We start from the raw sequence: 24,928 nt of genomic DNA, 5'->3' as shown, positions 1-24,928 counted from the left end.
ACTGGTTATTTGCAATACTTTGTTGTAGGGTTGTCCTCAGATAGTCGACGATTCGATGATTCGTTCGAAGGTGCCTGATTCGACTACCAATCACGCAGTCGAAGCATCGAAAAAATGTGGTTATTAAACGAGGACCATTCCATCACAGCTGTATGGGGGTGCGGAATGACTGATTTTACATAGAATTGCTTGTTTTTTCCAAATAAACATGATATAAAGCCTATTTGATATACATGTTAGCCTATCAAATACACTGTGGAAAAATTTACTTAACTTGTACTTTTATTCAATACTCTATCTATTTAGTGTTTGTGAATGAACCACCATGGTGAGTGGCACAATCCGATTTTGCGCAGAGCTCCGTCACAGAGCAGCATCTCGGTGGTGATTTGGTTTAACTTTAAAAGGCTCAAAATGTCAGGAAAAAAAAACAGAACTTCAGACCAAGTCAAAAATGATCCAAAAAAAGTCAAATGCAGATTGTGTCCTTTCATATCACTTCACAACAACATGGCTTTCCACCTTAAACGGGTAAGTAGCCAGATAATTGGGCTAATAAAAGACGGTTCTGTTACTCAATTCTCATTTTTAATGCTGATGCTTTTATTTCGTTTAATTGTAATATTTTAGGTTATTATTATATTATTTTTATTTATCTAAAAGGCTAATTCTATTTAATTTAGTGTTTGTTTTTGCATTGTTGCGCTGCGAAAAGGACCGACACAGTGCAATTAAGCCTATTTCATTTAATTTGAGCAGATAATGTGAGAAATTGTTTAGCCAAAAAATGTGAGCTTATCTGCAGAGATTATAGATATAAATAAATGACATGCTTTAGCCCGTTTGTTTGAAGTGGGGTTGGTTCTGGTCATTTGAACTATACTTCATTTGTTTGATGTTTAGAGTCACCAACACTTTGTTCCAGTCTATGTTTCAGTGTGTAGGGAAAAAAATAAGTGTTGTTTTACCTGGCTGCACTGCTTTTTTTTATTTATTTATTTATTTATTTATTTTTTATTATTCTTAGTGCAATCAGGGCTGGCTGTAGGCATAGGCGCGCCGACGCTCCGTGTACCTTGTGAGCACCGCTCTGCACTGTGCTGCGCTGCTCCGACGCCCTGTGTAGGCATGCTCCGCAGCCCCCGCGGCTCCCCCCGCTCCACCAAACAAGATGATAGATTCGACTATCAGTCGACTATTGGCAGAATCGGACGAATCAGATTCGACTATGGAAATTCTTAGTCGGGGACACCTGTACTTTGTTGTGCTAGGTCAAATTATTTTTTTTATGTCTTAGAAATATATATGAGCAATGACACAGGTGAAAAATTAACTTTTAAATGTTTAATGAAACCTATACATAAGAAAAAAGCATGATTTTTGTCTAAATGTCATAAAACAAAGAACTTTTTCTCCATTTCCAATGAGCTGCAAGGTCATCCCGAAATGAACATCTCAGAAAATCTCTTTCTTTAAAACATGAAGTGTGAAATGTGCAAGTTATTCTCACCCAGACAAAGAAATTGCCAATAAACACAAACAGAATCATGTTTCTTTGAATAACCTTCTCAGCTCGTGACCTTTGTTCAACTGAGATGTCATTTAACAAGGACACAGGAATAAAAACAAAAAGGCAAACGTATCTTTCACTGAAAACAACCTTATCTTATACATCTTTATTTCAATATGAACAAAGCTCCTGTAACCAGTGCAGAGTTGTAGCTTTACCGTAATGATTGCTTCACTTATTCCATGTATTCAATGGATTTTGGCAGAACTTTTGACTGTAACTATATATCCCGAGATCTGAGTCACTTCAAGAGCTCAGAATAACACCTGGCAGAGGCCATGCGTCTCTTGGCCCGCAGAGTCAGTGGCTCTGCCATAGCAGCAAATATTTCTGCCTAAAAAGCACTTAACCTGCATTTTGTAAATTAAATGAGGCATCGATACAGCAGCATAGACAGAACTGGGGCGTTTCATGATGCAGCTCCCGGTAAACTGTCGTGTCAGGCGTGACCTTCATGTCAGGCATCTTGACCTTTCAGCACAGTGGTGGGAAAGTCATTTTAGAAAAATGATATTGGAGTCGACAGCCAAGGAAGAAAGAGCATTAATGTACTTTTTACTCGACCTCTGCCAAGTATTAAAAAAAATGGGGGCGTATGAAATTTCAAAAACTATCTAACCGACTGATATTAAGAGGACGGACTCCTACCTGTGAATGATGCGCTTGGAGCGGAGGTAGCCCAGAGCCAGGGCCAGTTCGCAGACGTACAGCTTGACGGTGCTCTCCGAGAAGTGGACGTTCTGCTGGAGGTGGTAGCGCAGGTCCCCTCCCAGAAGCAGGTCCACCACCATAAACATGTCCTCCTCGTCCTGGAAGGAGTACCTGCAGGGGGACGACCGGCGTGAATAAAGGGCGGTCGCACGGGCCGCAGGGACGCCGCGGGAAAAAATAGAAAGCAGGGTCAACCGAACCATGTGGAAAAAAGTAAAGGTTGAGGAATGCTAATGTGGCAGCAGAGGCTGAGCTGCAAGGTTTGTTCAGCAAATGTTCCCATCAGCCACTGCCACCGTCAACATCTTTTAAAACTGCTACTTTCTTACTCACCAAATGTAGCTGGCAATCCATCGATAGTATCAGTACGACTTAGAAACATCCGTCAGAGTTCCTTCATGCATTTATGATCTGATATACACTTAACTGCTGAAATATTTATCGTGTTGAAAACCTGAGCAGGCCTCTTATTACACTATGATACAAGGAAATGTAAAGGTCAGAAATGAGCCACAAATATCCATGAGCAGAAAACTAACCTGCAGATGTGACTCATCGTTTCAATATATTCCAAAAGTGAGTCGATAGCAGGAGACTTCGTCTATTGATATATTTTTGTTGACGAAAGGTCTCACTAGAAAGTGATTCCCCTAAAAAAATGCTCCAAAACTGTATGATGCTATGGTTTGATCCAAAACCTGAAATGATTTCAAAAAGAAAAAAACATCTTTACCTTTTGTCAGTATCAAACAGCTGAAAACTGATCATCGAATATATCCATTTGTGTTAGAAAACAATAAGCCTCCTGTATTCTCTGAGGCCAGATGCTGCATTACGCTGTACGACCGAAGGAGGAGCAGAAGGAAAATACTCATCAGGCTCTTCAGCGTTTCAAGGGAAGCACGGACCTCGTGGCGGAGTCTTGCCCGAGGCAACACTCGACACGTTGCCAAAGCTAACGAGTGACGCAAATTAGCAGAGAATTAATTCTTTAACATTATATTGTACACAAAAGACTGGAATGAACATTGTCGTCCTTCAATTCAGCCTTACACAATTTCAGGGTGTAGGAGACAGTCACACACGTCACACACTCACATGAAGATGTGGAGATCCCCTTGCAACCATTCTGATAAATATATTTCCCTCTTTCACATTTTTTTTCGTATTTCTAATCCACACAACTACCTAGACAGAGCACTGATGTTTGTATTGAGTCAGAAGATCACTGCTCACTGGGGATAACATTTATCATTAAACACGGACAGCAAAAAAAAAAAAAGAAGAAGCACATTTTATCTGGCCTTAAAGCATCTACGTTGCATTAGAACATGATGACGCACGATGGGGTAACGTCAGCTACAAGCTACTGTTTATTTCTCATTTCTACAGGAGAATCAGAGAAGCATAATCTCTGTTGTGATTCCATTAGTGATCAACAAACAGATAATCTGGGATTTTACATGAACTGATGTGCAGAGTGTTATTGTTACAGCGTCAATCCCACCAATACCGGGTGTGTGTGAAATGATGAATTGTAGCTTCATTACTGAATAGAAGCATGCATTTAATGAAAAAAAAAAAATTAATTGGGTACCTTAAAGCTCAATAGCTGCATTTTTTTGTAAATCTTGCTCGAACTGCACACTGTAAGCATTGCTTTCCCATGTTTGTCCCCGATCTGTGCGTAGTGAACGTTCTAATTAGCAATGCAACTTGTGGTCATCAATCTGTTCATCCATCAGTCAGACACTGACGCACACAGCAGGTCTGTGTAAGCGCAGTCCGGACTTCTTATTGAGTGGCTGCTGCTGCTGCAAAGCCCCGAAACAAGGACAGCACTATTTTTTTTTTTTTTTCCTATTACTCCTGAACCATGAGCTAATTAGTTTTCTTCCAAACAAAAAGCTCAATTATGAAAGAAATTATAGGGAAATCATACCAAACATAACAAACATCCATCCGTCCGTCCATCTGAAGGTAGTTTTTTTGAACTCCCTTCCCGTCCTGCGCTCCATTAATAAACGGGAGGTGGTGCTTTTCTGCGTTGGATGGATGAGGATTGATTGAGCTGACTCCAAACTGTCTGCTAAGGCTCAGATAATGCTGAGACCACTTAACAAGCGACCGCCTCGCAGTTTGGAAAGACTATATGTGATACGTCCGTCCTGAAGATGCACGCGAGTTTGACAAAGTCACACCGAGCTGCACAAAGATACGTCTCCATTTCTGATCCTACCTGAATGGATCAATACATGCTATTGTGTGTCACTCAAAAGCAATAGAAGTCTGGAAAAGGTTTACCGTAAACATACACAGATTATGGTTAACCAAAGCAAACCTGTTGTCTGTAGAACAGAGACTTATGTGACAAAGATTATCCTGCGACCACATGATGGAGAACGTCTCTGTGCTTTATCCACATTAAACAGAAGGAAGTTTTCATGATAGGAAGGATTAACACTCTGAACATACTTTGTATTCTGTCAAACAGACACTACATCCAGGAGAGAGGGCATCATGGTAAGTGGAGACTGTCCTTAATACAATAAAATCACCAGGATTGTGTTTTACAGAGCTGGAAAAAGCAGAGCTATAAATTTCCGATACGTAAACAAAGAGGTTTAATAACTCAAGATGTATGTTTTAAGAACGAACAATGCTGTCAGTAGTTTATTTCAGGAAAAAAAGCTGTATTTTTCTGAGATTTTTAAATAAGATATATAGATATCACACTGTGATTACCACTTTTGTCTCACAGCAAGAATGTCTTGAACTTGATGCTTCATACAGGATGACATTTTCGTACAAACACAACTTTGTTTTTGTAGATGGTTAAAATTTCCTTGTCAACAAGCCACAGTCCTCCTGCTTAGGTTCTATGCTGAAGCATAAACAACCTTTCAACCACAATAAAATATCACTTGAGAAGTTCTGAGATCATGTCCGGATGCATTTCTTTAACTGTGAGTGTATATTCATGGTAATCATAAAATATAAATACTGACATAGTTTCAGGAAACATTCATTAACAGTACTGCAAGATTAAAAATATAACGTGTAAAATACCGAGGAGCTAAATATAACAACTATTACTATCGAGACATTCACACAAACTGCAAACTGGGACGAGAAAAACAAGCTGTTTTCATGGTTTCAGGAGTGAAGAAGACAGCAGAGTGTGTTTGCTAGACAAACTCCACGTGGCTGTCGATTAATCTTTTGATTAACTGTCGTTTCCTCTTTTTCTCTCCGGTCTCTGGACCATTTCATGCACTTTTTCCATCCTCCCCTTCCTCAAGGCTGCCTCAGCATCACACACACGCTCACTCACACACACGTTAAGTACATCTGACCCAGCAGAGTCGGCTGTGGTGGAGAGAATCCGAGCGGCTGCTGTCACAAGCATTTAGAAAACACAAAGCAGACGTTAATTGTGTTGTTTTCCCGGAGAAGGGATTAGAAAAAAAGTGCAGTGAATTTAAAACGTGTGGATTCTTCCTGTCTGGAGAAATTAGTGCTTTTAACCTTTTGTTTGTGCTGATTGTAATTTACCTCAGAATAAACTAAAACCATTCATGAGGTAAACCTAAAAAATCGTGCACCATGTTATGGCCAACACTCGGGCTCTTCAGTTTTCTGCCACAGTCCAAGAAGCATTAGTTTGATGTTAGCCGGTCACTCCTGGTTGTTCTTAGATGTTAATGTGAGTGTTTCTCGTTGTTTGCTGTGTGAACTGAACTGGCGATCTACTCCAGGTACCAGTTTTTTTTTCTTTTCCTGGAAGATGAATGCTTTTTTTCCTTAAAAGATTACATGAAAAGTCAAAATATTTACTGCATGTGGATGTAGAGTTAGATTGAGAACAATGGGTTGATGTTAAAGACGAGCTGCAAGGCCATCAGGTCAATCAATGTCACAGCCAAGTCCTCCGTGAAACCAGTTTAATCAAGAAGAAAACCAAGTCTCATGCTTGGCTGAGATTTCCATGTTTTTTCTCTCCCAGCGGTCCGTCCATCAAAAATAGGTTCGCCATCAGCTCACTGAGGCAGGTTGTTGCTTCCTCAAACCAAACAAGAGCAACAGACTTACCTCCGCCTCTCCTGTGGTTTCAGAGGAAACCCACTAAAAACACAAACAAGCTTGTTTGAATTTAATAAGCACAGACATCTAAATTTTCATTCCAGTCATTCAACTAAAAACCATTATATATTAACATTATGTAGAGTCGACGTGTGTCACCATCAGTGCATGTTATTGTATATTCAGTTTAGCTGCTAATCAACACGATATCTCTGCAACCCTCTGACCTGCTGCTAATCGAGCATTAAGTTTTATGCTGTTTCAGCAATATCTGCCCCCTACTTAGAGTGTAAATTGGTCTCCGATGACAACAACAGTGTCACCTATTCTGAAATCTAGCCTACGCTCTCGTTCTCCCTCGCGCTCTCTCCCTCGCTCTCTGACCACGGCCGCACGCTGAATATGAATGAAGTCTGGCGCGACCTGCTGCTACTCCTGTCACAATGAATTAGAAAAGGCACTGATTATGATGTCGGCCACAGGTACGCTGCAGAAATGACCCCAGCTGCCATTAATAGGACAGCGCCACTAATGCGTATGAAAAGAGCCATAGGGAAACTGCACATGTTTCTAACTGTAGGGAAGCATGGTACCTCCCTCTCTGAAACAAGTCCAAACACCGTTCTATGGAGAGACGACACAGAAATGCAACCGTCAGTCATCAGCTGCCTCGTCGAGTATTTTTAAATGGTTGATATCTTGACCAAAAGCTGTGGATTCTGTCAAAACGCTGAAGAATTTCTGCCCTCTCGCTGCCTTCCCTCTGCCACTTGTCTCGTGCCGCCGCTTTTCCCGCTGTCTGTCTATCGTTTGCCACACATGCATTTCAATGTGACCTCCCGGTGGCCTCCAGGCGGTCGGCCTGATGGGAGATCATACTGCACGGTGCTTTTAGAGGCACAGGCACCCCAGGCCACTCCAGTAATGGAAGTCTCCAGGATCCACAGGGGCGCACAGGCTAATGGTAATGTGTGGTTACAAAAAGACTTTCCTTTTTTTTTTATTTCCAGTGTCAAAGGTAAGAATGGTGACATGTAAAGCTGCACGGCAAAAGAAATAATACCGAGTACTCTATGTAGCTCTGTAGCTCCCGGCATATAAATAAAACCTTCATAATAAAAAGGAATACTATGTTAAAAAAAATTTATTTTTATATAAAATTAGCAGATTTTTCATCAATTTAACAAACAACTGTTTTCAGACATGTCTGATTAAAAAACCCTGTCGGTCCGCGCAACGTACTGCAGTTCTAGAAGTTGGACATGAACGCAAACCACACATGCACCCTCAGACCATCTGACCACAGCTCCGTGCCGTAATGGACAACAGCCGGCCGACCGCCCCAACCGTGACAGGCTGGATCGATGCCGACAGCCCCCCGACCTCCCTCCCTCCCACCCCTTCTCTCAATCGCTCCCTGTGAGTGACAGCCCCCATCAGCCTGCGTCTCACGCCAGCTGAACACAAGAGCACCAACGTTCTGGAAATAAAAAGTACATCCACGCCGGGAGTTCATGCCAGTGCATGACAAATCTCACTTAAGAGCCAATAAAGATGATCATTTAGTTGAATTTCTGTCTGAAAGTTTTACTCTCAGTGTGTGATGTCTTCCTGCTTTCATTATGACTTTTACTAACATTATCTTTAGGGAATCGCTGGGTTTGTTCATGACATTTCCTTTTTCTCGACGGTTTAACGCTGCTGTTCGTCGGGTCACCTTGACATGGGGCCGACTACTTGACACGCTGACGTGTTGTTTTTACGGAGGTTTTCAAAGCCTGCGGCGCTAAACCGAGGATGTGCTGCGCACAGTACATAGACGCGCAACATATTGTAAGGTTTGTACCGAGAGTACAGTCACACGTCACATTTACTCACAGCACTCGGGATTGAAGCTCCTCCGACCTCGCTTCATTCACTGAAAAGGTAAACTTACTCAAGGAGGCTTTTGTGCCTGTTTGATACGGCGTGCCTCGCTTACAAAGCCGGAAAGGATTCTTGGAGGAATATACCTCTTTGTTGTCGAGCTATTATGACATTACTCTTTGGTTTTCTTCTGAGAATAAAAAAAATGCACATGAATGGAGAATAACTCTGAAAGATGTCTTGCTTTGCATAGAGGAGCAATGCATTAGTCAGATTATATAAAGACTCGGGGAAAAAAAAGGGAGTCCCTGAAGCGAGCGAAGCCTCGACTTCAAAATGTTTGAGACTTTTGTTAATGTTCCTCCGCTTTTCCTTTGACAGCTACGCAATTATCTTACAACAATAGGAAGCCACAATAGTACGTTACATCATAGTAGTAAAATATCCCAGAGTTTACACTTGGGAGGATGGCTTAAAGGGAAAGTGTCCTATAGACATGAAAGAAGGTAAGCTTTTAACAGTCCAGACTGTCACTGTGTCCTCAAGCTGCTGGAAAAAAAAAAAAAAAAAAAAAAAAAACACACATTAAAGCTGGAATTACAGTTATGTAATTCCTTTCACTCTAGACAGCCTCTACAGGAAGTCACATTCTCCTGAATAGAAATAATTAATGCAATTTCACCAAAACTAGGATTACTCTGGGATTAAAAACTTTTTCTTTCCACAGATTAACGAGTGCAACGTTATTCAGATACATCAGATGACGTGATGGCAAATCAGTCCAACATTTCAGTGGATGTCAACGGGAAATTCTCTATGAGTATCTTGTTTTACAATTTACCAAAATATAGTCTCACTGCTCTAGCTTGAAAACCTTCAAATCACAGCCACCAAAGCATGGTTTTTTTTTTCCAAAATAGCTCAAAATTACTTTAAAGAATGTGAAAAGAGACCAGAAAATCAAGATTCTTCAATTGCAATGTTTTCCATAAAAAAGTAACAATGACAAAGTAACATTAACATGATTTTTAGAGAATAATTGACCTTTTCTGTGCAGTTGAATTTCACCAGTACACGGTCATTATGCAGACACACAAAAACTGGTCAAAAACTTGCAGTTCACACAGAGCCTTCTTCACATTTACTCGATTTCTTTTATCTACAAACACAATTAGCTGCGAGGTCCACAGTAAAGGAGGAAGCGGCGCTTAAGGCTGATGGCGTTTGGTGTCTCCCTCGCAGTCTGCCTCCTATAGAGTGCAAGTGTGTCCCTGGTGTTAGTATATGGGAGCAGTGCCGTGCCAACGAGGGCTCCCCTTACACACTGCAGGAAGCTCGCCACGGCCAAGGCTGACAAAAAAAAAAAAAATCCTTCAGAACCAGAGTTCTCTGTGATTTCAATCAAACCAAAAGTTTAGCTCCTTCAAAGTCATTACTGCGAGTGGAAAATGACTTGTTAAGACATCCAAATGCCTTTCCCTCTTCTCTTTTTTTTCCTTTTGACCAAGTGTGTTTTTGTTTGGCTGCAGTCGCTGTGCAGGCAGACATCTGAGGTCAAGCTCGGTAGCAAGTGCAGTGACAGCAAGAGGAGGAAAAAAGGAAGTGGAGCAGGTGGTGAAGAAGGGAAATAGGAGAGTAGGATGAGAAAAAAAGAGGGAGGTGAGAGAAGATGAATAAGAGGTGAAAGATAAAGAGGACACAGGGAGAAGAACAGAGAGCATGCTGGTGTGTGGCCGGCTCGTCGCACTCCGTATGCTTGCAGGTAATCTCGCTCTGTTTCTGACCTTGAGCGCTTCACCTCAGGACAATCATAACTTATGCCAAGTCAACACAGTCAGAGAGACAGTCAGAGAGAGAGAGAGAGAGAGAGGGGGGGGGGGGGGGAGTGGGCGACTGGGTACACCGCTGACCGAAGCAGATCTCTGGAGGAAATCGCTGCCACCCATGGGGCTTTGCGCTGCCAACAGCATTAACTTCCAACTTTTATATTTTGTCCAACGCAGCATGCAATCAAGCAAGAAAGCAAGCACTGGCATTGTTTGTCTGATGAGTCTGTATAATGCACTCCTCTCGATTTCTCCGGTCACTCCTCCACCTTCACTCTCTTTTGAACCATTGTGCTCTTTCTGGGTGCTACGTTGTTGTTTCATTTTATTTTTTTCCTCCCAACTTCAATGTTTCCCAGTTATTCCCACTGAGGATTAAAAGTCTTGCTTTGTTTCTCTCATATGAATAATTAAAAATATAGATAGTCCAAAGAGAGGGTGATACAATGGATGGAGGGTCGAGGGGGAGAAACGACCTCAGGATAATTGATTGGAGAAGTCAAACAATTGTGTTTAATTGTTCTGGTGTTTGTTTCTGTGTTTCTGGAGGGAGACGCCTCAGACAGCATCTCGACCCCTAAATCAGAAGAAGGATGAATAAATTAGACGCTAACCAGGGGGGATTGTGGTGGCTGTTCTTCGGGCAGACTTCCCCTCCTCTCTGTCTCCCTCCTTGACAGAAAACCAGAGCGGCTTCCTCTCAAACCATGCAGAGTGGGAGTGCTTATCAAGAATTAATGATCCCTTTCAGACGGAAACTTAACAAGCCACACTCATCAGGCATCTCAAAAGTACGATTCCTGGTGCTCAATAAACTTCGGCTTTCAAATTATGATGAACGAGTTGCTTAAAAGTACCTGATGACTCATCTTAGACGAGCTCTAACAGTCTGAAAGGGCTGGTGCCGCGTTGAGGGAAAGATTCTCCTCAACGCTAAACGCAGTGAGGCAAACGGGAGGCTGCCAAGAGAGGAGAGTCATGCCCATAAAAGTTGCGCTTGGATCAGTGAGCAGACTACATTTTCCTTTTAGCGGCTTCAGAAAGCCGAGATGACGTGGACAAGGAGGACTGAGAGGGTTCTTCAGCAGTCGACACCTTTCTAGAAGGCCTGGTTTTAGTGGCTGACGCTCTTTCTCCCTGTGTGTGTGCACTGGCTGGTTTAATGAGGAAATACAATCGCCATGAAAATTAATGTCTGAAACACAGTGCACTACTTAAAAAAAATTCTACAAATTGCACTCATTGCTGATGGTAATAATTCATAACAAACACAAGAGGGATTGCTTAAGACGAAAGCGTTCATATTTTTGTAGCTTACAAATATAATGAATTGAGAAATATGATCCATTAAAGTCAACATTTTTACCAAACTCACCATGGTATGCTAACATGATGAGATAGTTGTGTTAAATATCAAGAAAGGTGCTGCCCGATTTGTGAAATCAGTGGAAACACTGGAAATACACGCCACTTACGTATGTGTTCCATTTCACATAATAGCAGAAGTATTTCAGTTTTAACTCCGTTTTCATCAACAAAGACACAAATCAAGTGAAAAATAACAGAATTTTTGGCCATTTTTCAGCTCTAAGTAGTGAAATATGAGTAATTTGGTACAGGTGTAAAATTTCCAACAGATTTAATTCTTTGGTTTTGCTCAGACCTTACGGTTGTTTCATGTTTGTGATCTTGTCTTGAGTGAGTGCTCGTCCAAGACTGGTGATTCCATACTTTTTGCTAGGGGTTGTAGCAACATGCAACCACACTTTTAAATACCTATTCGTGCACGATAACTTACCAGAAGTTGACCAGGAAAGGATGTTCGAGGTTCTGCATGATCTGCAGCTCTTTCAGGACGTTCCTCACTTCGTTCCGCTCCACACATTTCAGCTTGTTCATGTACTTCATGGCGTACATCTTCTTAGTGTCCTTCTTCTGTACAATGCAGACCTGACAACATCACATCGAGGTACATTCATCAAACTGAAAGGAAATATATTTATACTTCTTGCATAGTAATGTGAGTCTATCACAATTAATAATATTGATTTTATAACATTTGATGGAACATCCCCTCTGGATATGAACGCAACAGCACTGTGGGGGATTCATTTTTTATGTTTTTACCAATATAAATAGTTTTAATACAGTCTGTTTAGTGTATTTATGAGAAGCATCATTTCACATATCATAAAGCAGCTCTCTGTCTCGGCTGAAACAACCCGCTAAAAAAAACGTTTCTCCCCACGATGCTCTCTCATGTCTCTGTCTTCATCCGTCCATGTTTGTCTAAAGCTTTATTGCATGGGACGCACAAACACACCGAGTATTTATAGCTTTGCTGCAATAAGCAGAAATGTTGTCCTTCGAGCAAGGTTGGAAGGAAACTTTGCAAGGGGAGGATTTGGCTTTAATCTCTGTGATCGGGAATTTAATCCTCTCCTAAGATGTTTAACTTTTCACACCAGTATATTCCGCATTTCAGTGATGTGAACAGACAGGTTATAGTCTTAATTAGAATTTCTTTTATATGTCAGTGGACAATGCAGGAAGTTTGTTTAAAACACATGACCAGCGTATCCCAGAACTAAAAAAAAAAAAAGAAAAGTGGAGCAATTGAGGAAGCGCTGATCAGACTCATCCTTGTATATTTACGGTTCTTTCCAGCGTATCTGTGGCTGGACGTGTGCATACTTTTGATGTGCGGAGGTGTAATGCCCCGTATTTATTTGCAGTCGTGCTTGTCTGTGCAACAAGCATCAATAAGCCAGTGATTACGGCTATCTAAGAGAGTGATCTGTGGACCAGCTGGCACAGTTAATCAGCCAAACCCTGATCACATCACTCCTCCTATTCAACAGCTTGGCATCGCCTGTGATTAGACTGCTTATCTGTTGTCGGGCTCAGCAACGCTGCTGTGTGGGCATGTGCACGTGAGTGTGCGCACGTCTCCCTATATGTGCTTACATGTTCAGTAAGTGCTGGTTTGAATGACTCCGCACTGTATGGCCAAACAACAAGAGGGAACATGATTGCTATCACCTCCGATTTGTTGTGTTGGTTGTCCGCAAGCAAATCAAACCATAAAGCTGCAGGATGCGATTATACAGCCAGAGAGAGGACGCAGTGCTGTTTTCACAATATCGTGCATCGTGTCAATCGGGCTCTACATAAAACTGAAATGGGATCATTTAGAGATCAATCAAGTAGCTGACTGACAAAGAAATGACTGATTACTTTATCAAGGAAAAGTGTGCAAACTGCTTTTATCGAGTTATTAAAGACATCAGAGGTACAACAAATATATATGTATTTGGCAAAAAAAAAGTAAATAAGTAAATGAGAGTTTTCTGACCCCAAGTCAAAATATGAGGTAAAAAAAAAAAAGTTAACAAACAAAAGTTGTGGTGAGCCAGCTGAGGATGGAGCTTATTACAATAACATCAGCATCTCTTTAAAAGACTGAGACGGGTTGCACCACCTTTCTGAATGCAGTAAAACAGACTCAAAGGAATCTATTAATAGATCAGGCCAATTGTTTTATATTTAGAAGACTACATTTATTCCAATAACAATAATGTCTGAGAGTCTTGGAAAATAACATGGAACATACCTTTCCAAAGCTGCCTTTTCCTATCGCCCTTAAGATCTGGAAATGGTCAAAATTGACTGTAGAGGGAAAGAAAACAGGGAAATCATTAATCACTTGTTCAAACTATTAAAAACAGACACTGAGTGCTAAAAAAAATCATGAATACTACATAGTATACTACATTATTGAGTATGAGATATATATTTCTTCTTACGTTACTATATTTTCTTACACCACTAACAGGTTGCTTGCTTCTTGAGAAGAGAATCAAACCTCATGATACGCCACGGAGAGGTGCGACTTTATGTAAAAGTCAAAAGTCTACTTTGAGAAAAACCAAGTATGTCACAGATGTGGATGAAATGGAAAAGGATTCAATGTCAGTTCAGTTACAGTAGGTTCATTATGAGGTTTCCGTTCAAATTATGTGAACAGTACGCTGCTGAAGCGAAAGCAGATCGGCGTCTCAGGGGTGTGACGCTTACGCCACCAACCTCAGATGGCTGTGAACTGAAACGGCCTTCAGCAAAAAAAAAACAAAAAACAGAATGTTCTGCATGTTTTTCCAAAATGTCTTAAAGCTTGATATTACTTCAGCCTTGATAGAATCTTCTCACTCTTAAACCAGAGCCTGTCTGTGTCTCTCTCTCTTCCTCCATCTATCAGCAACATTTATCGCCAATTAGAAGCGGATGGGGCTGTTTGTTTCTTGCTGTCATGACAACCGGGACAGAAGGTTTTCCCTCTCTGCTGTTTCCCCAACGTTGGAACAGCTGCTGCCCACTCGGCGCACTCATCAGACGACACACACACACACACACACACACACACACACACACACACACACACACACACACACACACACACACACACACACACACACCGATCAGAAATACACAAGCATACACACACAGCCGCATCCTCGATCATCATCCAAAATACACACATTGATAGTTAATTTAAAAACGTCACCTGCCTCTTTTGCAGCAGCGCAACGTGCGCTCACACACACACACACAGACACACACAGACACACACACACATGCAGACACTCACTCACACTTTGAGCCTGCAGTCACTCGATCTATTGGATGTGACAGTTAATGTTATGCTCTGTTAGTCACGTATCGCGGGCGCTTCCTCCTCTCACACTATCTGTGTTGGAGTGTGTACACAACCTACTCTGATCGAGTCCATATGAGGCCTGCTTTAAAATGGACTCACACACACACACACACACACACACACACACACACACACACACACACACACACACACACAGAATCCCAGATGCCACTGTGTAAATTGAGCATATTCTCAGACACACACTTGAGATAAACATGGTCATTTTCCTGCTGAGAAACTTGGATGTTCTCCCCTGATTGGTTTTGGAGGACGGCAGCTGTGACGCGGATGCGTTTGGAGAGTTCTCCGATTGTAGGAAGAGGGAGATGCAGACGCAGACGGGGAGGCAGGGAACGGGACGCAGACTCATCTTTTACCAGGAGAACTGTGAATGCTCTGAGGTGCTGTATTAAATGACGGGCGCGCGAGCGATAGACCGTGTAATGATCGAAGTCCACACATGAGTGGAATTGGCACATTGACAGCCTCGCCGTGCCTTCAATCAGCTGAGGAAATCATGTGAAGGACGAACTCATCCACCAGTCACTTCAAATTTGACTGACACACGCTAATCGTTTTAAACTGGAATAATCATGTTGGTTGCCACACTTCCGATTCAAGCCGTAATGAATAAACTGTGTGGCTGAGGTTTTTGGACAAGAGGACCCACACACAGGGAGAACATCCAAACTCTGCCCAGAAAGGCCTGAACTCAAACCACCGATAAGTGTGGCAAGACGTCACCGTGTGGTCGGAGCCAAACTAATACTTTCCAAAGCCGCCATAAATAAACTAAGGTCTTTCTGGGGTATTGTTCTGAGGACAGATGAAGCCAAATGAGAGCTCACTGGGAAGGCAGGACATCAGTTTGTTTCTGAGCGATGAAATGAAAACAAAAAAATCCAGCCAACCCACTGTCAGACCGGGTGGAGCCGGGCTACTTACAAGTAAAAACTTTTTTCCTGTTTTGAGTGAAAGATCTCTGGTCAGCAACTGTCAGGTTCAGTCAGCGATCAACGGTCAGTTTCGAATGAGGTTGATTTACTTCTCCAGCGTATGCGGTTCAGGTCAGTGGGCATACTTCACCCATGTTCCAAGATTTCAATTTACCATTATCTGACAAAATATGCAATGAAATGCAAGAACCTGAGGAATATTAGCTATGAAAAGGATCGTAATGGTTTTCATCAAGAGATGTTTCCATATCAAGCTCAAACTAATTGTTCTGGATGAACAGCGGAGACCTTTAGGTTCAAAATGTTCTTCAAACAGCTCGTGCATTTATTTGCAAGGACGATTTGATTTAACAGTTCAAGCCTCCACTCAGCTTCTCAGTCTGATTCTCCGACACGAAGGGCCTGTAAATCACTCAAATAGCCACCGATGCAGGAACATTAAGCGCCGCGTTGTTGCTTTGACAACTGAAACTCGACCCTTGGGTCCGTGTGGTCCTGAATCAGGTATGGCGAGCAGTAAACAGAACCTGTCCATTAATAAGACACTCCTGGCTGCTCTGCGTGGCGAACGGGGACACACGAAGCGCACACGCCTCGTTCTCTGAGGAAATAAACATGTCTTGACAGAGTTCACCTTTGTGCACACACCGCTGTGTAAATCAATGAAGGTCGGCTGAGTATAAACTATAAATTATGCACGTGTGTCTGCACTTAAGCCAGCAAAGACATTTTTTTTAATCATCATTCTCTTGTCTTTTGCATTTGTTTACAATCGACCAAAAAAATTAACAAACTTCAAAATTAAGTTAATAACGCTGACTGGCTTCAATGTCACATTCATAGGAATTCAGGGATTTTGTTTCTGTTGAAACAATAAATGTTTATAATATATTAAATTGAGACTGTAGAAACTGCTAAACAAATAAAATAAGCCCTTATTGGACTCCAGGACAGAGGCGGTTGGATGATGGGTGAAGATTACCAATTCAAAGTGTTTACGTCTACTAATAATCTATTTTTAAAGCGTCAACCTTCAGACATGTTGAGAAGAAGTGAGCTGACGCTCCCGAAACATGAAGCGAAAACTCAATTTGCATGTTTATTGCTGCTTAAAGAAATGAATGGATGGCTGTGGTTTTCACAATTTCACGATGAAAGTTTGTTTTTTTCATTTTCATGCTTTCTAAGATTGCTATTATCACTATTTGAACTCATTTGCTTGATATTTGTTGCCACGTCTTTGGCTCCTCCGTGCTTATCTCCACTGATCTCGTCGCATTATTTCCCCCCGCCTCTGTTTCTCAGCCATGCACTGTGTTTTCCAGGTATCTCGGAGCTTCAAGGCAGCAGAGGGACACAAAAGCCACGCTAAAATGTCAAGCAAGCAACAGCAAAGTGAAGGAGCAGCCACCTGGTCCGCCGCCAGCTCCAATGGACAATCCTCTCTGATGTGTGTCTTATCAGCGGGGGGGATTTATATTGTCTCCAGCGAGCCGTGCGTTTCCTAATTCAGGATGATTTAACTCAAGGTGATTCATTAATAATGATTTGAATAAAAGCATAAATATGGTTTTAATTAAGAAAGGAAATTATAATTGTATTTATTTATGCCATTTAACAGACACAACTTGTAAAGTAGTTGCAATGGTTAAAAAAAAACAGATCTGATTCTCTTTGATAGAAGATAAAAATACAATGGGCAAGTTATTCCACTACTAAATTACTGGCTCATGTAGCACTGACGTATTTGAAGGCTTTGGATTTCAGCCAGGCTGGAAGAAAATTCAAAGCCGGACTCAGATCAATAAATTCACAACGTATTATCTACTGCAGACACAAAAGGAAAAAAAAAAAAAAAGATTAATTCAAACTAGGAGCTATGCCAATCAGAATAATACCTCTTTTTCATTCTGACCTTCATCTTGATCAGTTTAAATTAAATTTATAATATAATCCACTAGAGAGGGTCAAACAATATTAAAAGCTCCTGAATATGATGAAATGAACCAGAAATCTGAAGAAAAAGAAAATATCTGTGTTCCAATGATCAAGTTTTTATTCTACTATTTGCACTGATCCAGGTTTACGTTCATTGTTGTGGTCATTAATTAATCAAAAAGACTACGATCAGCATTTCATCAACCAGACTTTCAGATCAGAGGAATATTGTAGCATCTCTTCAAGCAGTTTGTTAAAGCTTCAGAGAATCTGCTCACAGCACATCAGCTCAGGTCTTCTGTATCGTCCCTTTCTTGTTTTTGCACCATTTATTGCAGAAAAAAATGAAAGCAAATAAAGATGAGCCACATCTCTGAGTGTTCCATGACTCACCTTCATCCGTGTCGTCGGTCACCGGAGCCTTGCTGGACTGTCCGAGCCCCATGGCTGCTCCTCGCTCAGATCTCCCTGCTCTGCTCAACTCAACTCAGCAACGAATGTCTCTCCCTCTGAGACGCACTCATAGCCTGGTCAACAGCTAACCCCAAACACACACACACACACACACTCACACACACAGTCTCACGTTTTTGCTGACTTGAACTGGTCCCGTCTTAACTCTCCACCTTGACACCTCCACACATCATTACACACACACACACACACACTCAGGAGCCAGGCGCTTCAGGGAACGCTAAAGACACTGAAGCGCTGACACACACATGTATACATACACACACACACACACACACACACACACACACGGGTAGGACCACTACAGCACTCCTCTGTCAGCCCTCGCTGCTGTTCAGACGGATGAAGGCGGGCAGATGACTCCTGCCAGGCTTGAGCAGGGCTGCTGAGGTGCTTGTGGCTGTGACCCTCTATTGAGCGAGAGTCTAACCTGTGAGGAGAGGGAGGAAAATATGACACCAGCAGCAGACAGAGGGAAGGAGGGACAGGGAGATGGAGGGAGGGAGGAGAGAGCAGAGGCTCGAATGCATCTATTTCTATCGAGTACAACTTCAAAAAATTATATAGGCAGCGTTTAAAGTGGCAGATTGACAGGAACACCAGGGTTTTCATTAAAAATCAACTTAATGAGTGGTGCCACAAGAAAACTTTTCACACAGGCAGGTCCCTTTCCTTCATGTGCCATTTTATCAATTATTACATTTTTAAGCACAGCCCACAGGAGCTCGGTCGACAGGACCGCCGTGATGAATGGCATGATCCCATTTCCCATTAAGACGCAAAATTGGAGGCTTTTGATTTATAGTTTGAGGGTGTTATGTCCTGTGAGTGGAAATCCCTCCGGCTGCCCTCTACAGGATGACAGACATACAAAAGACAAATTTCACAATGGACGTTTTCTAAAATGAAAAAAAAATGAGCATGACAAAGGGGAAAAAAAAAGTGACTAACTTATTTTTATAGTGTAAGAACACGTTAAAACAACTACAAGATCAATTGATTTCTAAGATAAACTATTCCCCATTGATGTCTTTTTGAAAGTGAACGACAGCTTGTCTACAGAGGAGACAGGTGAACTGCCTTCAGGGGAAACCCATAAATGCATGTCATTTCCAGACTGCATGATAAGGTCACCGCGGAATATCCGAGCATCCCTCTTGGGTTAAATGAAATATTCAAAAACTAGTGTGGGGAGCTGCAGTGCCGAGCTCCCCGCAGAGGACATTGTGCTCGGAGCCCCTTATCTGATCAAATGGGAGAACATGCGCTGAATAGAAAGTACCCCCCCTGCATCCATCCCTCCACCCTGCTGTGGACACCTACCTCTGAACGCCGGACCATTTCCAGCCCGGTTTGCTGCAGAGACGAGAGGCGGCAGCGGAGCAACAGTGCAGCTCAGAGCATCACTTGTCCGGTGTCCGGACGACGACGCACCGGGACACCTGCCGCCCGGAAAAAGAAAAAAAAAAAAAAAAATCGACAACAAGAATAAAACGCGAACCACACAGCGAGATGCGACAGGAAGATCCAGAGCAAATGAGACAGGCGACAAAGAGGGGCAACCAAAAACAAAGAGGATCCGACGCGAGAGCGACTGACCTCCACATCGCAGACTGAGCAGCGGCGGACTGGCGAGCGCCGTGCGTCTGGAGGGGAGACGCACGTTTCACTGCCTGCAGCCCCGAGCCGGGATTTTACGCATCGAAAATAGAAAAAAAGAAGAGGGAAACCAAGTGTCCTCTGTTTGGCATTCCCCGCAGAAATCCCTCAGTAGATTTGACCCCGTAAGCTTTTTTGTCCCGGTCAAAGTCAATACTCACCAAACGCGTGCGCAATCACAATATGTGTGTTTATCAGCCTCGTATAGGTGAAAGCAATAAATGATGCTTAATTCATCACTCTAATCCGATTTTTTTTCCCTTTTTTTTGACTCAAATACATTTTCTATAGACGCCAGTTCCACCTCTTTTTATCTCTTCATCCAAACTTTCAGTGTGTCTCCCTCTTGGTGCCACCATGAAGTCAAAGGTCATGGTCCGCTTTAGAATAGCGCCACCTTGGCCTGATGTATCGCTACTACCGTGCAGATGGGCACTTTTGGGAGGCAGTTTGAGGACAGGCTGCTTTGACCTTTCGCCCCAAGTGAGAGGAAATCTCTGAGCCTCCTGCTTTATTATAGCCTTTGGAGTTATGTGGAAATTGTAATTACACGGAGAGAATAAAACACGCCAATGCCTCCCCGGCGTCCAATTTCCAGTCTTATTGAGCTTTATGGTATTTATTCTCCCCAGGTATCGATACAGCCGTGCAGGAGCGGAGTGGTGAGGACTGTTTCCTCACAGCAAAAACACTTTGGATCTGTCCTTTCAGTTTGCATGTTCTCCTCATGCATGCGTGGCTTTTTCTCCAAGTACTGTTTGTGATTCAAGTGATAATTCGTATTTATTTTAATGATTATAATCTCATTAGTGCACTGGACTCACATACTTTAATATCATTAAAGGTTCCTGTATAATGAAACAAAGCAGCTGAATCGAAGTGTAATCGTGCACATGAGCAATAATAAACTCTTATTTTGGATATTCAATTGGCTCCAATTTCCTTCATAAAAAATAAAGCTATGGGTGGAAAATGAATGAGTCACACCACTCTCATTTACCTGAATAGCCACAGTCACTGGTGATGTCCTTTAGTAAACCACTGAAGAGGGATGCTCATACTGAATCATCATCTGACTGAATTTACTAAAACACAGTGAAAACAAAGGACAAATATTCAGCCTGTGCACATTAAAAGAGCAAAGTCCTTGTGTTTACCCATTATTTCATATAGAAGCCACAATATACTCTTGCTGCAATGGAATTTTCTGTCTTTTAGTCATATTTCTTGAGTCCACTTTCCCATCGTACATTAACCTCTGTATCCATTAAAGCGCTGAATGTAAAACACATCCATTCATTAGGAGGACTGCACAGTCACTGGTGTCCTCTGCTAATTGAGTGGAGCAAGGTCGTGAGGAGAATGACTGAGTGGAGGGACCGGCCCTGAAAAATATGCTTACAGTGCAGACTGTACGTTTCCCTCCTCTTGATGTCGTCATGCGATGCCAAGACGAACTGTGCCTGGATCGTTTATCTTCATCCGGAGAAGATCTCAGCTGGCCGTGGAAGGTGACGAGCATCACTCCAAACCAGGCCAGGCCCTTATTGGCCAGGCTGGCAGCCTGGGGGAACATCGCCGGCTCTTTTAGATGTGATGAGTGATGGCGGTGTCATATCACACCTGGACAGAGCCAAAGCGAAGGCATTCATCATACACAACAGCGCTGCTGTAGGAACAGGTTGAATTTTCAGGTGTCTGTGAGACATCCAGTCCCTGATAAGCTCAGGATGTAACAGAGTCTGATCTTATTTTCAGATCCTAAACACAATGCCTGAGTTGGACTTTACTAGATGTATTAATAGCTTGAAAAGTGACAGAGGACAGTCATTTCTGTAATATTTGAAACAAATACCAAATATTCACTGTTATAGCCATGCAGAGAACATACATAGCCATACATCCTGTTACAGTTTGGCTTATTAAAAATTAAGTGTCCCCTTTTGTTCACTTCTGGGTGTAGAGATTTAAAATATGTAAAATAGCTCCACCTAGCGGACATAAGGAGACACCACATGTCTGCGTTCGATATCAACAGATGTGATTTAATTTAATTTACTACAAAATCTCGCTTCAGTAATCAATATTGAAGAGTAAAAAAAAGTTTCTTAAGACACAGGTTTCAATTTCCATCCACAGTTCACAAAGTTTACACTGCTGCAATCGTACTTTATTTCTTATTCTTCTGTTGTACCTCAGCAGCTGACTTGAATACGATTAGAGTGACTCTGCAACTTTGATATAAAACAGGTTAAAAGGCTTTTTAATGCACAGAATACAGACTGAAACGTGATGGAGACATGTCACTCTCATCATCAAGTCTTGTTTTGTGGATTATCTGCAGGGTCACATAGCCAGGTCACACGGGCCCCTCATCATCCTGATTAAGCGATGAGACATATGGCCCACAAATCCTACATGGTAAACAGTACTTAAGGACAGCTAAACTTAAAGTTTAAACATTTTTATTCACTTGATCATTACTGCTCTGCTATATGTTCATATATTGGTGCTTGCTCGCTCTATGGTCACACAAACAAACACGTTCTGCATCATGGATATTTTAATACTCCAATATATAGGCAAAGATGAACATGTAAACTACTTATGAAACTATGACTTCAAATGTTTCACCTGGGTTTGAAAATGAGGAACAAATCCTGCCAATTCATTCTTTTCTTCTCAAAACAGCATCTTCTACAGCGTGTACTCATGGAAGAATGTTTGTCACATTATGCTCTGAGTGATCTTGATCCTCCAGATTGTTGGCGCTCATTTATGTGATGTTTTCACAGCAAACCTCGGCAGCTGTAAATCACGCACCCAGACAGTAATTGTTGCTCGTGACAAAACGTCTGTGCCACGCACAAAATTGAGGACCTGCATCTGTTTGGGTTGTGAGAGCGTCGCTTTGTTTCCACCAGAGATGCGAGGAAGCTGGGGAGTCGCACTCAGACAGTTTGTCTTCATCAAGCTGAAGGAATGTCATGTGACAAACTCGCAATTTACTACTAATCAAGTTACGGTGTAACAGATGCCTCTGGTTCAAACTCTTTGCTTTCAGCCCGATGTCAGGCTACATAAATTCAACCACAACTTCATGAAAGAAAGAAAAAAAACACTTAATAATGTGAGCTATGGTGCTGCATTTTAGAATAAAAATGCTTTTACAAAACTGTTATTTCTCTTTATCATTTAATCTGAATTCATGCTCTGCAGTCAACCCTCTGTGTGAAACGATATTTTATTTCATTTTATTCAATCCAAGTTCGGGTAGTGTGGACTAAAGTGATGACACTGAGCTTGTACACATTGTCGACTCCAAAAGTCACTGATTAACTTGAACCTTGAACAGTCTTTCAAAGGAAAAAAAGTAACAGAATAAAGCAGAGCTGAACTCCTGGAAATAGACATGGACTCTCTGAACTAAACCTAGACTGCCAGACTCGAACAACAGAGCCTGGACATTTGGCCTGGTCTTTTGAAAACACACTGGGAATGTTTAAAATCTGGAATCTCTGACTAAAAACCAAACAAAGCCAAAAAATAAAACCCTTATCAATCTTTTAATACTCAATTTTTCACAAAAAAAAAGTCCTTTAATTTAAACCTGAACTCTTGAGAGTATTGTTTAAGATACTATTTCCTCTTTCAAAATCAAAACGGACATGTATTCTTTTAGAATGGCTCGGACACTTAAAGCATACTCGTCTTTGTTAAAGATAATATTCAAACCAGACCTACACTCTGTAAACTAACTTAGATTCTCTGACTGTTTGATGTACAGGCAGACCTTATACTCTACCTGCATTCAAGTTTCTTCAGAAACTTTAAACAATGTTTAAGCAGGACTTTAAAGTCTACTGTTTCACACGGTTTAAAGGGTAATCTTGCTTTTTGATCCTCAAGATGTTGGAGGAAATTGGAGCACCTATAGAAAACCAACCAGTAACTGGGAAAACATGTAAACCCCAAACGGATGAGATCCAGCCTGGAAATGAACCCTCATCAATTTGAGAATAAGACACAAACGGAAGACATGCACAGAAGTTACAAAAGCAAAACACTCATGAAAAAATAAAACAAAACACACAAAACACTATTAAATCTGTCAAAATTGCATAATGTTGACAATAACCATTAACTACGAGGGGATTAGGGGGCATGTTGTGACTTGCATGAACTCACATCCACACTGCTGTCAGGGGATTTAAGAGATGCGAGGAAGCAGTTTACAAAACAGCATGTTATAAAAGAAAATCCTCAACTGTGTGACGGAGGCTCCACGAGGTCTGAATGATTAGAAAACCCCAACATGTTTTCAAAGCAGCATATAGAAGCATAAAGGCTCCAGAAGCAGAGCTGCTGTGGAGAGACAACATGTCAAAAGATGTTTCTCAAACCCATTTAAACAGCTGAATGCTGAACTGATGAGCAAGCAAAGCGTGACATCGCCCCATCACCACAAATCTTCCTTACCCATAATTGATAATTCCGCAGTTAATTGGCTGTCTAATCTTTCCATTGAATTTTGAGAGGAAGTTAGTCATGCAAATGAGATGGAAAATTGAAGTCATAGATTTTCATTCTGCAGAGCTTCATGCTTCCTGAAGGGAAATATTACCTGAAGTCCACAGTCTAGTATTTCAGAACTGGACTTGCAATTACTCAGACACAAAATGCATGATGATGATGATGATGATGGCAACAATCGCTTGTATGACAAACGGCGGCTCAGTCTTTTACTTTTTTCACTCTGTGGCATCAATCTGTGCACATCAGGGTGAAATAACAATACACCAAACCGGCACCAGTCAATTTGTGAGGAGGAAGCCAGCCAAAAATCATTTTAAAATGTCCTTTGCAGCGGAGAACAGTTTTTCAATTCTATAGCTACAAACACAAAGCAATGCCATTAAGTAAGACACATTTCCTTTATCGTCAAGTCTGTTGTCTTAGATCTGAGACAGGATGATAGAATTGCTCTTTTCAAACCTAAAGCTCACCTCTTTCATGTTTATAATCTGAGAATTCTCTCCCTGCATGTCTGTCCAGTCAGACTACATCAGCTCCCATTGTTTGAGTCTAAATTGAAATGGGTGGTAAATGTGGCACTACACAGTCTTAC

At 41.7% G+C, this 24,928-nt stretch overlaps 1 protein-coding gene and 1 long non-coding RNA gene across 2 annotated transcripts in view; both read right to left on the bottom strand.

Annotated features, from left to right (window-relative positions):
- The window catches only part of stk32a (serine/threonine kinase 32A), a 46,486-nt gene extending 28,116 nt beyond the window's left edge, over nucleotides 1-18,370 (bottom strand). Inside the window, exons 1-4 of the mRNA XM_030100635.1 lie at nucleotides 18,061-18,370; nucleotides 13,670-13,725; nucleotides 11,855-12,006; nucleotides 2,219-2,392 (exon numbers count right to left, since the gene is read on the bottom strand). Of these exons, the coding sequence (XP_029956495.1) occupies nucleotides 2,219-2,392; nucleotides 11,855-12,006; nucleotides 13,670-13,725; nucleotides 18,061-18,112 (434 nt within the window). The 5' untranslated portion in view covers nucleotides 18,113-18,370. The remainder of the gene's footprint in view (nucleotides 1-2,218; nucleotides 2,393-11,854; nucleotides 12,007-13,669; nucleotides 13,726-18,060) is intronic.
- An 84-nt stretch (nucleotides 18,371-18,454) lies between these two features.
- LOC115395222 (uncharacterized) lies at nucleotides 18,455-19,811 on the bottom strand. Its single transcript, XR_003932256.1, has 3 exons — nucleotides 19,741-19,811; nucleotides 19,465-19,583; nucleotides 18,455-18,571 (listed from the first exon to the last, which is right to left on the bottom strand). It is a non-coding gene; the product is annotated as an uncharacterized LOC115395222 (long non-coding RNA).
- Between the last annotated feature and the right edge of the window lie 5,117 nt (nucleotides 19,812-24,928).

The sequence above is a fragment of the Salarias fasciatus genome, chromosome 10, assembly GCF_902148845.1.
Source record: "Salarias fasciatus chromosome 10, fSalaFa1.1, whole genome shotgun sequence".
Lineage (NCBI taxonomy): Eukaryota > Metazoa > Chordata > Actinopteri > Blenniiformes > Blenniidae > Salarias > Salarias fasciatus.
The sequence above is the reverse complement of the archived record's forward strand: the minus strand, read 5'-3'. Positions and strand labels throughout refer to the sequence as shown.